Source organism: Neophocaena asiaeorientalis, unplaced genomic scaffold (genome assembly GCF_003031525.2).
Source record: "Neophocaena asiaeorientalis asiaeorientalis breed wild unplaced genomic scaffold, Neophocaena_asiaeorientalis_V1.1 scaffold133, whole genome shotgun sequence".
NCBI lineage: Eukaryota > Metazoa > Chordata > Mammalia > Artiodactyla > Phocoenidae > Neophocaena > Neophocaena asiaeorientalis.
The window spans coordinates 1,748,333-1,766,344 of record NW_020174429.1 but is presented as its reverse complement, the minus strand read 5'-3'; the positions used below and the strand labels follow the sequence as shown (position 1 = coordinate 1,766,344).

Below are 18,012 nucleotides of genomic sequence, written 5' to 3'. Positions count from 1 at the left end.
CCCATTCCATTCCTGAGAGTTTTTGTTGTTTTTAAATTTTCACTGTTAAACCAATTTACAATGAACATTCTTGTACAAAAAGGAAAATCTAGTCTTTTTCTAATTTAAATAAAAAAGTATCCTGAGTGAAGATCAATACACTTGGAATCAGTTTCACTTATGTCCAGAATCGGAATTACCCCTTCCATACAAACATCACATGTGTCACTCACTCTAGCATTTAGCTGGGGCTGGTACTTTGAATGCAAAAGCTTTATGCAAAAGTTACTTTTCTCAGCAATTTGAAAGTCATGTCTCATATAAATTTAGGTCATTTTGCCCTACAAATGCTAAACAGGAGACAAAATTAGAATGTTTTTTAAAAATTAAAAAAAAAAAAAAACAACAACTTTGAGAGCTCTGGCTAGCAGACCTGAGGAAAAAAGCATATTAGATTGTAGAAGAATAACAGCCTGAGTAAGTGTGAATTCTGTCTTTAATTCATGATAGAAAACTGGGAGTGACCTCAAATCATCTGTTCTTACACCAGCTTTCTTAAAAACAGCTGGGAGCAGTAGCCACAGCTTCTTGAGGTGGACCATGTCAACATTTTGTGCCCATAACAGTCAAATTTTCTGTTATGTCCAACTGAAAGAGCTTATGTTTGAATTGCAGCTCTCTTCCTTGTTTTGTCTTTTACCAACAAAGAAAAAGAATTGTTAGTATTCTCTTTTAAAATAAACAAACTAGGCTTTCTTCTCCAAAGGAAACAATATCAAATCCTTTTTGCTTTGATTCCTAGGACTCGTTCCATAAATTTCTGAAAGTGATGATAAAAGTTACCATAGGTTACCTCTGTTATCCTTCTCTGAAGGGTACACTCTTAGAACACTGACAGAGAAAATCCCAGGTTCATTGAACGCATAAAACAGCTCCTGAGTTCTGGTTTTTTGTAAACTTAAAGTGCACTGCTGTGCTTCACTTGTCCCCTTTCCTCTTACTAACACCAAAAAGCTCACTTCTTCCAGGTATATTTATTGCTTTTGCTTTTTGTTTGGGCATCCAACTGATACCTCTGAGTCTTGCCATGCCCTATACTAAAATCAACCACCAAAGTCCGTTCAGTCTCAAAAAACTTCTGAAACTCCATTTATTCCAGAAAATACACTACAACCAATTAAAAGAATCTTACTAATTGCCCTCTTTTATGCATTTCCGTGTGAATATGCTTTATGCACTATCCCAACATATTTTTATCTTTTATTTTTCATTGCCTGCAAAATAATTTGCATATTTAAGAATATATACCCCCATTGCAGTTTAGTACTATGTTCAGTTATTCTTTTACTCAGCAGTTTTACTTTATCTATAGTCAGTCTCACCTCAGATATACTAAAAATTATGTACAAGGGTGTTCATTGCAGTGCTATTTATAATACAAAAATCTGGAAACATTGCAGTGATTCATTTCTAATGGACTAGGTAAATTAAGGTATATCCATATGCTTGGATATCAGTTAACTGGCACTCAATATGTGTTTATTGAACGAATCAAGGATTATATTGTTAAGTGGAAAAAGTGCAAGGTACAGAGCAGTACCTATTTTGTGGGAAGAAAACATGGATGTACATGTACAGTGTTCATTCATATACATGCCTTGATGCATATAATATTGTTGGAATCATAGATAATAAACTGCTAACATTTGTTACCAGTGGGTCATGGGTATGGATGTGAGGAAAAAGTGTGATGTTTACTTTTAACCTTAAAAAAGAAAAAACAAGCAAAACGAAACCTCAAATAGAGAAGACCCAGAAAAGTAAAATGATTGAAAAGAATATACATACCCTTACAGATTGAGTCTTTTTCCCTACTTCTTTACATCACTTCCACTTCACTCTTCTCACTGTCCCCTGTTTTGCCTCTGTGATTTGCCTTCTGTTTGGAAATGCCTCTCTCTTCTCTTGCACAAATCTTTTTCCTTCTTCATAAAGTCTAACCCTTCATGAAACTTTGCTGAACTATTCCATTTCAAAGAAGTCTCTCTTATCAACATATGCTTGATTAGTATCATATGATTTCACACTTATTCACTTAATAATTATTTCACTTATTTTCCTGCTGTATTTGAGTATAGATTTAGAGAATATTCTTGGCTTTGTTACATTTGCTTTATACACATCCAGCATTACCAATAAGTGTTAAGGAATTTTTTTCATTCATTTTTTAACATTTTAATGTTAAAACTTAATCTAGAAAGAATACTTAGTAGTCTTGTTTTCAGTAATTATCCCATTTAAGCCATTTGAAATAAGTAGAGATTTTCATAAATTGATATTCAAATCAATATTCGGTTTAGAAAGATACCACTAAGAAATACTAGAGTAATGTTTTGGGCATTAAAGAAGATACTACAGGTCATACTTATATGGAAAAGTACATGGAATCAGAATTGTCTGTATTTTTAACTTGTCATCTAGCCCAAGGAAGAATTCTTTATTCACTAGATATAGTAGCTTTAACATTAGGATCATATAATTATGTGTACTTGAAGCTCTATTATTAGGTACATACACATTTAGGATTGTTATAGCTTCTTGATAAATTTGCCATTTCATCACTATAAAATTTCTCTCTTTATCTCGGGTAATAATATTCTTATCCTTAAGCCTACTTTGTCTAATATTAATATAGCCGCTCCAGCTTTCTTATGATTAGTGTTTATACAATATCTCTCTTGTATCATTTTACTGTCCACTTATCTGGATCTTTAAATTCACAAGCGTGCCTCTTATAAATAGCATGTTACTGGGTTTTGCTTTTTAATCCCGTCTGACAATCTCTGTCACTTAACGAGAGTGTTTAATCCATTTACATTTAATGTAAATTTGTTTTATACTTTGAAAATTGCTCATTTAGGTCTGTTGGGATGCATCTTAGAATCGTCTTTACTCTGGGCTAGAATAGCCCTACTCCTAAAGCGTGGCCTTTCTGAGAATTCAACTGAGTGTTCATGTTCAGTGAGTTTTATCCACTCTGGCTGGTTGGAACTTCAGCATACCTCCAGCCTTTTGTGATCTCCAAAATCTCTGTTCAGTTTGTGGCTCCTGGATGGTGGTTTACTGCCACACCTTGTGGGGTCTTTTCTTTGCATTTACCCAAACGTTCAAGAAGACACTGGGGCAGGTTTTGAACATTTCAGATGTTCAACATCTGAAAACAGTTATTTTATGTATTTTGTTCAGTTTTTTTTAGTTGTTTACACAGGGGAGTTATTCAGTACCAGTAAAGTAAAACTCTTATAATACATATGTTTAAAGCCATTCTTTTTGAGAATAAGAATATAAAGCTATAATATAGAATCATAGACTCTGTATTATGCTAGAGAAATAATCCAGTGCACTTATTTGAAAGATGAGATACTCCAATAAAGATGTTAAAAAAATTAAATAAACCCATGCAGTAAGATACAAAAAAAAGATGAGAAAATTGGGATACAGCAAGCTCAAGTAACTTGTAACAGATTGCACTATGAGTTACTCATAAAGTCAGTCCATATCTCAGGTTTTCTTAATATCTGTCCGCTGTCCTGTCCATGATAGTAGTCTTCTGAAAATTCCTCCTCTGTTTGAAGTACAATTTGAAACTGGCAAACTTTTATTTTAGAACCCTTATAATTTAAACATTCTTTTCACTTTATTATTTGTTATATCAATAGTATTGTTAATCCTGCTGTTAACACAGGCACGAAAAGAAGAATCTTTTAGAATAATCGACATTCTGTGGAATGTCAATATAAAACCTAGAAAAGGAGACACTTAGTTCTTTTAATATAATTGGGGTTTTGTTTTTTTTTTTTTTTCAGCTTGTTTTCCTTGCTGTCTAAAAAACACAACAAAGTTCTGGAACAAGCCACACAGTCCTTGAGAGGTTCGCTGAGTTCCAATGATGTTCCTCTACCAGATTATGTAAGTAGTTACCTTACTTTGTCAATAAAAAAATTTTCCTTTCATTGCTAAATTTAAAAATAACAATACCCCTCTCTTCCCAAGATCTGGCTGTGATCTTGTTCCCTGAGAAACCTATGATAGGTAAATAAAGGACTGACATCTCAAATCAAGGGGAAAAAATTTTGATGATTATTAACAAGTAGTTGAAGAAAGTCAACCCTAAATCAATGATTGTTAATAATTAGAAATCTTATTAGTCAAGAAAACCACTCAAACTAATTACAGAGAAACAAAAGGAGGGATTTTATAAGAAGTGTGCAAACTTTTCTCACGGAACTCAAGGGGAAGATGTACACTTAGATTTCAGAGAATGAGAACCTGAAATGGAAAAGCCATTGTATTCATTCAGAATAGCCTATCTTGGGACTTCCCTGGTAGTCCAGTGGTCAAGAATCCGCCTGCCAATGCAGGGGACATGGGTTTGAGCCCTGGTCCGGGAAGATCCCACATGCCATGGAGCAACTAAGCCCACGCGCTACAACTACTGAGCCCATGCTCCTAGAGCCTGTGCTCTGTAACAGGAGAAGCCACTGCAATGAGAAGCCCGTGCCCCGCAAGGAACAGTAGCCCCTGCTCACCGCAACTAGAGAAAGCCCATGCATAGCAATGAAGACCCAGCACAGCCATACATACATACATACATACATAAATAAGGAATGATAATTCTTAAAATTAGGAAAAAAAAAAAAAAAAGCCTCTCTTTCTGGGGCATTTAGTTTCTATTATCTGCATCTTTTTGCTTCAGTTTTATTCTGCCGCTGCTTCCCGTAGGCCCGTTTTCCCTATTTGCTGACTGAAATAGCAACCCCGACCCCTCCCCCACCCCCTTTCCCTCCCAACCCTTAACATGTCCTTGGGAGTGTCATACCTTTTGCTGACTGATCAGAGTCCTAATTCTCAGATCCTGGGAGAGAGAATCTAATTGTCTCTGCTTGGGTCAGTATGCTGCTCCAATTCGTCAGTCATGGTCAGCAGAGAATAGCATAACATGTTGCATTTGTTCCCTCCTCTTTAAAGATGAAGAGCTTATTACCACCTGACCTCAGGGGATGATGATGGAATAGAACACAGCACAGGGATGAGCATTATATAATAGGAGGGGGAACTCGTTATGAGTTCCTTTAGGGCTGTGCCGCTCTCTGTGACACCTCTTGTGTTTTGGAACATACCTTAGATGAGGATGCTAAAAACTTTCATGTCACGGACCACAGAGGTAGTTCATCCAGTTCTAATAAGGACCTCCCTGTTTGTTTGTCTGGGGACAAGTTAATGAGTTGATATTTAGAAACTTTAGGAGAGAATTTTTATATCCTAAGTTTGAGGTGGTGATGTGTACCAGACAGCCGGAGAATTGTTTTGCTTGTTTCCTGCTGTCATTTGTTTCATTTCTAAATGGTTGTGCTGATACGAGACTGTGGGAACAGCACCCAGTCCAGATATCAGATGCTGATAAACAGAGATAGCTGTGTGCAGCCACAACCTGACTGGTGCTATTTTTCATCTCTTTTATTTATTTATTTAGTGTGGGTGTGAGAGAGATGTTATGATCTGTCTTCCCATTATGAAGTTTAAAATTCCAAAGTACTTCTCTCCTACCAAAAAAATTAGTATCTTTTAAGATTTTCCTGTTAGTTGAATATTCTCAATTTCTTGAAAAAAATGAGCATTATAGTTGACTTAATTCTATCCTTGTCATGACTTGTTCTAAGAAAAATAATTCTTTCTAATTGCTCCTTGGAAACCTCAGTTGGGGCCAGAGTGGCAATGGGGATTATGTTTATTAAGAACTTAAATTTTGGTCATCTGTAAGTATTTTGTCATTTTTATACACATATTATTTGATTTATGTAGTATTCCTGTTAATTCCACAAAAATGTGTTGAATGTATGTAGTACTGAGGTTGCCCTAGCAGTATTCTCCTTTAATCAGAGGCCAGAAAATTGATATTTCTTTGAGAAAACAGGTCATGTTTAACAGTATTTGCCAATCATGGAGGTGATTATGCAGTGAAAGGACAAGTTGAACTCGTAATGGACATATGAATTCTGTTGAACTTTACAGGTCATTGACTGTTTTCCTCTTGCATGAAGGTTTCACTGAGTAAAACTGAATTTCTTGAGGCATCCGCTTCCTAGAAATACAAAGAAAATTCCATTTGGAATCTGCCATTGATAGTCCTTATTATAACATTTGTGGGTATGAGACTTTGCAAATCACAGCATTTTCCAAATGGGTTTATGAACTTGAATTTTGCTGCCTTTCCTCGGAGCTAGGTGCAGAGGATGGGTAACACTGATTCAGTAGTAGTATTGATAACTGTGAATCACTCCTCCTGCCACTGACCTGAAAGGTGATTAAAAGAAACAATAGCAACCTTAAAAGTAAGTACTACACTATGTTCTTCTTTGGTGATAACTGATGTTTTATTGGTCATTCCTTTTGCTCAAAATACTACGTATAAGTGAGAGAACATTTGAAACCATATTCTCACTACCATTCTCTTTTAATTTGGTCATTAACTGGGCAAATACAGTATGTTCCCTTTTTCTTCCCCAGAAATTTTACTTGTTAAGTGTCTCTGCCAACAACCACATAAAATTCTGTGTCCTTGACTAATGCTTTAGAAAACTTGTTTGTAAAAGATGGAACAGGAAAACGAAAGGGTCTTAATGCAGCAGTGGATTCCTGAATGTATACTTTCTACAGCAGGATTGAGAGAACTATAGTAGCAGAGTTTGAATAACTGTGTAAAAATAAGGATATGTTTTTCTTCTCACTGTAGTACATAGAGTACTTTCAGTCTACCTAGAGAATTTTGAGTTTATTAAGAAAACGTTTATTCTCATTATACTGTATAGTTCACCAGTCAATTGACTAACAACATAGAAAGCAAATAGCAAGTTACAAAAACATTAGTATTAGTACTTTAGTACAGCCATGTTTGTCTGAACATCTCAGGGGAAACCTGAAGCCTTCAGCCAGCTTCTAGAGAGTGAGTAAATTCCCTGACTGCTTAAGGGAAAATAAAACAAAAAATTATACTCAAGTTCTCCATGGGGAGAGAGAATGCTCATTACAGAGAGTGATAAAGTTATCTAGGAAAGCTAGTGAAGTTCAGTTGACTTGGCTGAGTTTGGTGTCTTTATATCAGGGTTTCATAAAGTTTAATTCAATGACTAAAGAGACATGAGAAAATTGTTAAAGAAGAATCTTTCAACAATTTTTTTTAATAGATTTATTTATTTTTATTTATCTTTGTCTGCATTGGGTCTTCGTTGCTGCTTGCGGGCTTTCTTTAGTTGTGGTGAGCGGGGGCTACTCTTCGTTGTGGTGTGTGAGCTTCTCATTGCGGTGGCTTCTCTTGTTGTGGAGCACGGGCTCTAGGTGCGTGGGCTTCAGTAGTTGTGGCTTACGGGCTCAGTAGCTGCGGTGCACAGGCTTAGTTGCTCCGCAGCATGTGGGATCTTCCCGGACCAGGGCTTGAACACGTGTCCCCTGCATTGGCAGGCAGATTCTTAACCACTGCGCCACCAGGGAAGTCCCAACATTTTTTTTTAATAAGAATAAACCTCTAAAACAACTTTGGTCATATAAAACAGAACCTGAATATAGACAATATAGACAAGCAAAAATAATAAGTGAGTTATAGTTGCTTTTTAAAGATAAACATGGCTTTTAATTATGACTGTTGTCACATGTCATGTAACCATTGTTTCCCTAATTTCTAACAATTATCGTAGCAACTAGTTGAGATGAGAGGAATCTAACTTTTATTCTAGGTGGAATCATAAGGAACCAAAATTTATTGCCCCATGATCATCAAAGAATTTTTGAACCTTTTCATAGGACCAACTTTCCCATCTCATTCCAAACGTAAACACAAAGGCACAAGCGAAAAAGACCCTGGCCAAAGGGTAAGGAGCCAAATCAGAAAAATCAGCAGAAGTATAAACAGTAACTAAGAGTTTATCATCAGCTTGCTAAAAGCAAGTACAGTCAACTCCCCCCTTAGCCACGATTTGCTTTCTGAGATTTCATTTACCTACGGTCAACAGCGGTCCAAAAATATTAAATGGAGAATTCCAGAAATAAACAATTCATAGTTTGAAATTTCACACCATTCTAAGTAGTGTGATGAAATCTCTCGACATCCAGTTCTGTCCTGCCTGGGACATGAATCATCCCTTTGTCCAGCATATCCCGACCATTAGTCACATAGTAGCCATCTGGGTTATCAGATGACTGTTGCAGTATTGCAGCGCTTGTGTTCAAGTAACCCTTATTTTACTTAATGACCCCAAAGCCTAAGAGTAGTGGTGCGAGCAATTTGGATATTCTCTTACTGTACATAATTCATGAATTAAACTTTATCGTAAGTATGCATGTATAGGAAAAAACGTAGCATACAGTTGTCCCTTGGTATCTGAGGGGGATTGATTCTAGGAGCCCCCGCATATACCAAAATCCAAGGGTGCTCATGTCCCTTATATAAAGTGGTATAGTACAATCGGCCCTCCATATCTCCAGATTCTGAATCTGAGGATTCACCCAACCACAGATAGAAATTTCCATCCAAGTTTGGTTAAATCCACAGAAGTAAAACCTGACAATATGGAGGTCCAACTGTATATTTATTGGGAAAAAATCCACGATGTGATTGATGTAGGATGGTGAGTGATTGCTGACGGTACATGGTCTCTTTCGGGGATGATAAAAGTGTTTGAAAATTAGATTGTGGTGATGGTTGCACAATTCTGAATGTACAGAAAACCATTGAATTGTACATTTTAAATTGACAAAGTACGTGTGGTGTGTGAATGTTGTCTCAGTGAAGCCATTAGAAAAAAGTAGTACTTGGAGCACTAGGAAAAAGAAAAAAAGAACTATTTGTTGAACGTAATAGCATATAGATACCAGCTTTGCTGGCATTATGGCATGAGGGTGAATGTTAGAAAAATAAATTTTATACTTTGAGAAAGTTAATATTTTCAATTAGGGAAAATGATTCTTGAGTAGTGTCTTGACTTTAGAAACTGCTAAAGTCAATTAGATATGCAGTTACAAAAAGATATGTGTATTTTTCAGCCTGGCTTAAGAGCAAAATCTATCAGTAGGGGACTGATTAAAGTTTAAATCTATCCAATGCAGTTATTCTGCAGACATTTTTTTTAACAAATTCAGTCCATATAGGTTTATCTGAAAAGATATCCATAACACTTAAATCAGTAGAAACAAACAGAAAACCATACTTTATAGTATGTAGGTTATATGTACATGTATGTTTGAAAATATGCATTTAATTTTTCTGGAATAATTCATAAACTATTAAATAGTGGTTACCTGTAGGGAGTCAGACTGAAGGGAAGGGAAAATAGAACTTACACTTTTTGCCTTATACTCTTCTTTATAGGTATAGATCTTTACATTTTTGTCAAGTATATGACTTATTTTCCCCTTCTTCCCTCCCTCCCTCCCTTCCTTCCCTTTTTTTATTCCCTCCCTCAGTCCTTCCTTCTCTTCTTTATTATTTTTAGATAATTTTAGACTTACAAAGAGTATTCAAGAATTTCCATATATCCTTCACCAGCTTTCCCTTTTGTAAATATCTTACATAACCATTGAACATTTTTCAGAACTATTAACCTTGGTACAATACTGTTAACTAAAACACAAATCTCATTTGAATTTTACCAGTTTTGACACTAATGCCCTTACTCTTTTCTAGTATCCAATCCAGGATGATCCCACATTGCATTTTGTTGTCACGTCTCCTTAGTCTTTCCTTGGATTTCATGACCTCGACACCTTGGAAGAGTACTAATCAGTTATTTTGTAGGATGTCCCTCAGTTCGGGTTTGTCTGGCATTTTCTCATGATTAGAATGATGTTATGCATTATTGGGAAGGATACTACAGAAGTGATATGCCCTTCTCAGTACATCATTTCGGAGAATACATGGTGTTGGTGTGTATTACTGGTATTGATCACTTCACTGGGATGATGTCTGTCCAGATTCTTCACCATAAACTTGCTGATTTTCCCATTGAAATTCCTGTATGTTTTTTTGTTGTTGTTTTTTTGTTTTGTTTGTGGTATGCGGGCCTCTCACTTTTGTGGCCTCTCCCGTTGTGGAGCACAGGCTTCAGACGCGCAGGCTCAGCGGCCGTGGCTCACGGGCCCAGCCGCTCCACGGCATGTGGGATCTTCCCGGACCCGGGCACGAACCCGTGTCCCCTGCATCGGCAGGCGGACTCTCAACCACTGCGCCGCCAGGGAAGCCCCCTGTATGTTTTATATAGTAGTTATTTCCACTATATTGGAAATACTTTATTAGATTATTAAATATTTCCACTATATTGGAACAGTATATGGGGGAGATACTTTGAGATGATGCCGATATCCTGTTTCTTCCTATACATTTTCCCACAAATTTTAGCATCCATTGATTGATCTGGCTTCAGCATTATTTTACTGATTTATTAGTGATTTTCTGTTTGTCTCATTCCCTCTAAATTTATTATTAGAATTCTTCTGCAAGGAAGAGTTGTCCCCTCTCCCTGATGTATTTATCTATGCAGTTGTATATTTCTATCACTATGGACTCCTGGATACAAATTTTCTTCTTATCATCCAGAAGTGTTGTTATTTTGTTACTCAGGTTGTTCCAACTTTAGGCACTGGGAGCTCTTTCAGGTGTATCCTCTGCCCTTTGAATATGCGTCAACCTTTTTTTTTTTTTTTTTTTGCGGCCTTCAAGATGCTCCAACTCATCTTGTATTTCCACTGCTCCAGCCCTAAAATCAACCATTTCTCCAAGGAGGATCATGAAATTTGAATCAAGATCTTTATATTGATAGTTACTTTCCTAATGTCAAAACCAATGTAAAAAACAGAGCCTGATCTTGTGAATAGGGTTGCAAATCTTGTGAACATCCCTAGAAACAACTGCTTTGAACTTAAGTATTAACAGATTCCAAGCCCCACACTGATTAGGTCCCAGAAGGTTTCTTCTTTAGAACAGTTGATTTTAAAAATCAAATAAATGAGGCCTCTAACAAGTGAGCAAGCTCCACACCCTATCCCTGCCACTTTTCTTCCTAATTAAAAACCAGGCCTGACTTTAACATAATCAGACTGATTTTCTTGGTTGTGTTATAACTTGGCTTTGGATGCATTTCTGAACTAGGAGTTCCAGAAATGTTCTGAGTATGCTTCTAAGGACAGTTTTAGTTGGAGGGATCCCCTCTTGTTTAAAAAAGAAAAATTTCTTCACTCTTAAAAAGCACACCTGAATTGAGGTAAAGAATATTGCCCTTTCTTTATTCCTAGAGAGGAAATTTGTCCTGTCCCTTCTTATGGAATATGGTAGAATATTCTTTTTAAGGATTTTTTAAAAATTATCATTAAAAATACTTAAATAACTTTTATGTTCCTTCTAAAAGGAAATAGGATGTGTTTGCATTGAAATCTGGCAATGATTAATTAACCTTTTAAGAGAACTTTAAAGAATACAGAAAACCCATGCATATTAAATTCAGTAGCAATGTGTGATAATTTAAGAAATCATAGTGATTTCTTAAATAACAGAGAAAGTTTGAAGAATCTTAGGAAAAGCTGTTTTTATATTAGCTCTGTAGAGCAGCAGATAAGAATACTTTCACTACAATGGGAAGGGGGGAAAAAATGAAAAAATGAAAAAAATCACTGGTTTTTACAAATTTATCACACATTGCTACTGAATTTAATATGCATGGGTTTTCTGTATTTTTAAACTTCTCTTAGAAGGTTAATTAATCATTGCCAGATTTCAGTGCAAACACATCGTATACACTACGAAATGTAAAATAGATAGCTAGTGGGAATCGGCCCATATAGCACAGGGAGATCAGCTGGGTGCTTTGTGTCCACATAGAGGGGTGGGATAGGGAGGGTGGGAGGGAGACGCAAGAGGGAGGAGGTATGGGGGTATATGTATATGTATAGCTGATTCACTTTGTTGTAAAGCAGAAACTAACACCATTATAAAGCAATTATACTCCAATAAAGATGTTAAAAACATCATTATTTTAATTTTCTGTTTGCTCGAATTTTTATTGTTTTTCTCTCTCTTTCTCCCTTTCTGCCTGAGTTCATAGTTCCTAATAGGAAGAAAAGAAGTCTACTATTTGGAATTTTCTTTGATATATCCTTGATTTACATGGCAAATAGAAAGCAGCTGTCTATTTAAGCATCTAATTCTTGAAACCATAGTCCCCTCAAGCGTCATCTGGAAATAATGTAGCTTGTAAAACAAAGCTAAGAAGAAAAGGCAATGTTTGTTTTATGTGGGATGAATGATTTCTGTTGGGGTCCTTTAATTCGGCTATTATGAGGGTTATTAAAAAGCAGTATTACAAAAGAGGTTTAAATGAAAAGAATTTTTTTGAGCTGGTATCTTATTATTACAGTTGATTATAGTCAAAGCTGCAAATATAAATGGCACTTTATTGTAGTTTCTCCAAATAAGACCCCAAAAAACTAGTAATCTTACTCATTGTATGAGTGGAAATTCAACTCTTTCCATAGTGGATTTAATTTCTGAAAACAAATTGTATTTGAGAATTCAGCTTTGCCTGTTTTCCTGGAAATTTCATGGCTTTCTGAAAAATTCTTAAGAAATCTTACAAGTGTATTTGGGGATTACCTTATAAATGCAAAAACGAACATGAAAGCATCAGAGTTTATCTAGGCTTCAGGTTTCATTGGAAGACTCAATTAACACCAGATAAAGTTAAGCCTAAATTGTTGCGTAACTTATTTATACATTACTTGAGTTTCTGAGATGTGAATTTGGAGATCTCAGTCCTGAGAAGCAGTATGCTTTGGGAAACAGAAGTCAAGTTAATTTGTGCTTTGACAGTTGTTAGAGGCTATTCCATGATTGGAGTGTATTGGTTTTCTTAATTTGTTAACACAACATAGTATTTGTTTTTGATAGACACATAAGAACTAAGTTTCAGTTCTTAAGTGTACTTGGTACCACAGAAATGAAGTTACATAGCATGTTTGATTATAAATAGGGCAGGCATGGTTAATTATTTTTATGCATTTGAGTCTTATCTCTCACCTGGTATCTTCTATGATCTCAAATTTGTATTTTGACTGAGGTCATAAGGAGAATATTGTGTTACTCTGAAACATATCTTTTTTTCTTGAACGTACAATGTTAATTGATCAACTTAGCGAATGAATTAATGACTTATCCTCCTTAGGGTCAAATTCTAAGCCTGAAACATACTGAGCCTTTAATAATCAGTGTTAACTCTCTTATGAAGTTCTCTCTTATGTATCATACTGGTCAGTGAATTCCAATTAGAGTAACTTTTGTTTCATTATTAGTAGCGCTTTAGCTCATTAACCGATTCCGAGTCCTAAATTCCCCATACCCATTGTGAATTCTCATATAATTACTCATATCATCCAGGTTAACAGTAATATCAGTTATAAAAGAGTAGTACATGCATTAAAGAAAACTCCATATGGTACTTGAAATTCCCTCTTCTTGCATCCAGCAAGTAGTGAGCAACTGCTGTCTTCTCAGGCACTTTTCTCTGCCCTTTAAGACATCAGTGGAGATAAAAATCTCTGCCCTCATGAAGCCTACATTCTAATGAAGAGAGATGTATAATGATTGTATTCATGGGCAAATGAATGAACAAGTGAATGAAACGTAAGAAGTTCCCATGGGAAAATAAAGCAGAATAAAGGGGTTGGGAGCACAGGCCATGGGAAGGTAGCAGTGTAATGGGTGGTTAGTGGAGGGTATGCCTCATTGAGAAGGTGACATTTGAGTAAAACCTAAGGAAGGAGAAGCAATGAGTCATGCAGAGGTCAGTGTGTTCTAGGAAGATGGAACAGGGAGTGCACAGGGCTTGAGACAGGAGCCTCCATGAGCCGTGACAGGGTATAGTGACTGGGAAGGAGATTATCTGGACTGTATTTATAATCATCTTGAATAAATGCATATCGACGAGTGATCCAGAAAAGTTTTGGATAGAGCAACAGCCTGAAAATAAGAAGACCTATTTCTGGGGTTTTGTTTTGTTTTGTTTACCTTTAATTTGCTGTGGGCTTGGGCAACTTTTTTGGCCATTCTGACCCTTGATTTCCTTGCCTTTAAAGTGTATCTTAAAGTAGACTTTTTGTGTGTGATTTCCTTTTCCAGTGTGATTGGCATTCTCTGGTTATATAGAAAGGGATTTGTATTGCTGCAATACACAGCAATTATAGGGGACTCCACTCTCTTCGTATTCTGTGTGAACCGTGTCCCCTGAAACATATTCTAGAATACAGTATTTGAGGATTTGAGACAGCCATTTGTAGATGTCACAGAGTGATGTACATATTTATAGACGAGATAGATACCAGCTTATGTTTTACAGAATGCTACAAATAAAAGGCTCCTCTGAGAAGACATCATAAAAAGTTTTGAGTGGTTTTATTCTGAGTCTTACAAAATGGAAGGGCCTTTAATTAACACTCAGTATATATGATGGTTAGGCATATAAGCTTTGTGAGGAGAATTCTTGGAACATAAACCCAGCTTCATAGTTTTTTAGTTTTCTTGAAATTTCCCCATGAAAACAAAGAGAATGCATCAACAAACACAACATTTACAACAAAACTAGGTGACAGGGTAGCCACATGAAACCCAAAATACCAGAGGGTAGGTACAAACTACCAAGAGCTACAAGATCCTTGCAGTATCTGTGTGAGAGCAACTAGAAGGAATGAGACCTCCAAGGGATCTGAGAAGTAGCCAAAAGGTATTCACTGGAAAGTCCACAGGCCAGTTTGAGAAAAGCACCTGAAACTGGTAGGGGTTTTGCATACCCTAACTCAGAGTCGATTGTCAGGGGTCTGCTGTAAGATCTGAAGGGGTTCCAGCATCTGGGCCCTATCGACTCTTAAAACTAAATAGCTGAGGGCTTCCCTGGTGGTGCAGTGGTTAAGAATCCACCTGTCAACAATGCAAGGGACATGGGTTTGATCCCTGGTCCAGGAAGATCCCACATGCCGCAGAGCAACTAAGCCCGTGTGCTACAACTACTGAGCCTGCGCTCTAGAGCCTGCGAGCCACAACTACTGAAGCCTGTGTGCCTAGAGCCCGTGCTCTGCAACAAGAGAAGCCTGCGCACTGCGATGAAGAGTAGCCCTCGCTTGCCATAACTAGAGAAAGCCCGCATGCACCAACAAAGACCCAGTGCAGCCAAAAATAAATAAAAAATTAAATCTTAAAAAAAAAAAAAATTAAACTAAATAGCTGAACCTCTCTCCTAGGACCAAGCCCCACACTGAAGTGAAGCTGCTAGAATTGGAGCCCCCAGAGAAGGTCAGGGACAATAAGCAAAGAAAAAAGAAGGTTTCAGATAAATGTAGGGTTGGAGAAGAGAGCCAGGAGATCCCAGAAAGTGCATGACCATGTTTATGAGCACTTCACATAAACAAAGAAAAGGTGGTCTTGGAACTAGAGAGTGCTACCTTGACCTACCCTCCATGAGAAAAGAAGTCGGGAAAACTAACTTCATTAAAAATGAGCAAAAGAGGGACTTCCCTGGCCGTCCAGTGTTAAGATTCCACGCTTCCAATGCAGGGGGCATGGGTTCGATCCCTGGTCGGGGAACTAAGATCCCACATGCCACACAGCCAAAAAGAAAGTGAGCGAAGAGAAAAAGCTCAGTCAAATTCAGTGCAAAGAGAGAAGAAGAAAAGAGAATAAGGAGAATAATATGTCTTGTAAATAAAAGCATGATATTTACCCATGCTTTTAAAATAGATAAGTGTCCATCAACAGATGAATGGGTAAAGAAGATGTGACACGTATATACAATGGAATATTACTCAGCCATAAAAGGAAACAAAATTGAGTTACTTGTAGTGAGGTGGATGGGCCTAGAGTCTGTCATACAGAGTGAAGTCAGAAAGAGAAAAACAAATACCGTATGCTAACACATATATATGGAATCTAAAAAAAAAAAGGGGTCATGAAGAACCGAGGGGCAGGATGGGAATAAAGACGCAGACCTACTAGAGAATGGATTTGAGGATACAGGGAGGGGGAAGGGTAAGCTGGGCCAAAGTGAGAGAGTGGCATGGACATATATACACTACCAAAGGTAAAACCGATAGCTAGTGGGAAGCAGCCGCATAGCACAGGGAGATCAGCTAGGTGGTTTGTGACCACCTAGAGGGGTGGGATAGGGAGGGTGGGAGGGAGGGAGACGCAAGAGGGAAGAGATATGGGGATATATGTATACGTATAGCTGATTTACTTTGTTATAAAGCAGAAACTAACCATTGTAAGTAATTACACTCCAATAAAGATGTTAAAAAAATTTTTTTTAATCATTTGAAGTAACAGTGGTTCAGAGAATGTAACTAAATTGTCTAGAATTGCATAGCTAACAACTAGTTGTCTGTCTTGATATTAACGTGACTAAAAGAAAACTTTTTTAAAAAAAACAAATATATCAGTGCTTGTTCATTGCCAAAAATAAAAAAAATAAATTAGATGAGAACTGTTAAATAACTTTTCAAAACAACTAAAAGAAACTAAGAAAATGATACAGGATATAACAGAACAACAAATCAGAATTACAAATATTCAAATGGACAAATTTTATTTCTAAATAAAATTAGAAATAAAAAAATTATTTGGGACGTGTAAACTGTCCATAAAGAGAAAGTATTTAGTAAATAAATAGATATAATGCCTTAAGAAAAATAGAAAGTAAAAAGGAGGAAAAGCTTAAAAGCAAAAAGAAATGAAAGAAAAAGGATTTGAGAGAAAGTGACTAAATACTATAGGCAGAAATCCTATAGTATTTATAAAATACATATATAAAATAGGAATCCCCCCAAGAGAAAAAAAATACTTCAAGGAAACTTTCCTAAAATTATAAAGGAAAAAGATTTGAAACTACATGTTGAAAGAGCATACACTGTATGCCTTCGAAAATCAACCTAGGACAACAAATACCAACACATACTCCAATGAAACTGCAGAGTTACAAAGCTAGAGAGAAAAAAATTTGAGGGGTACTCAGGCAAAAAGACCAGGTCACTTTTAAGGGAAGAAAAGAAAATTGTCAACAGACTTTTGGGCAGTGTTTTATGCCACAATAAAATGGAATAACATTTTTAAGATACTCAAGGAAAGCAAATGTGAGCCAAGGATTTTATATCCACCAGACTGACTTGCAAGTATAAGAAACACACTCTTATGAAATCTAGGAACTCCGAGAATATTGTTCTCTTCCTGAGGGCTCTACTAGAGTAGTGGTCAGCAAAGGTTTTCCATAAAGCGCCAGACAGTAAATATTTTAGACTTTGTAGGCTACATTGCTATCTTTGTCACATATCTTTGTGTGGGGTGTTTTGTTTTGTTTACAACCCTTTAAAAATACAAAAACCATTCTTAGCTCAAAGGCCATATTGGGACAGGCCACAAATCTCATTTGGCCCGTGGTTCGTAGTTTGCCAACCCCTGTACTAGAGAAAGAACTTTAGACAACCACAATGACTGGAGAGATACAAACATAAAGACTGGTGATAAGCATTATCTATATTTTTACTTGTAGAACTAGCATGAAACAATATTCACGAAGGAGAGAGTGTGGTATAGTATGTAAAGGCTGTGTCTCTGGCAATGAAGATACATCACAACTATTAAAATTTGGAGAAGGGAAATGGTGAGAACATGTAAAAAGTAGAATAAACTGCTGATTGCCTGATGGTTAACTGGGAGTTAAGGGATATTATATCAGGTCAGATGCTGGGAGAGAAGTGGGAGAAAGAAGAAGAGGTAATTAGCTGATTTGATATTGTTTACAGCAGCAAACCAATAGAAAATGACAAAAAAATAAGAAGACAGGAATTATATAGTTATTCACCTAGAGGTAACCATTAGAAGAAAAATACAAATTTCCTGAATACCAAAAAATAAAATATAAAAAGAAAGCAAATAAAATATACCACATATGG

At 36.5% G+C, this 18,012-nt stretch overlaps 1 protein-coding gene across 3 annotated transcripts in view; it reads left to right on the top strand.

The window, feature by feature from the left end:
- DYM (dymeclin) overlaps positions 1–18,012 on the top strand; it is a 375,649-nt gene that overhangs the window by 244,818 nt on the left and 112,819 nt on the right. For all 3 annotated transcript variants that reach the window (XM_024756785.1, XM_024756783.1, XM_024756784.1), the window contains one exon: positions 3,846–3,948. In XM_024756785.1, coding sequence (XP_024612553.1) covers positions 3,846–3,948 — 103 coding nt within the window. The remainder of the gene's footprint in view (positions 1–3,845; positions 3,949–18,012) is intronic.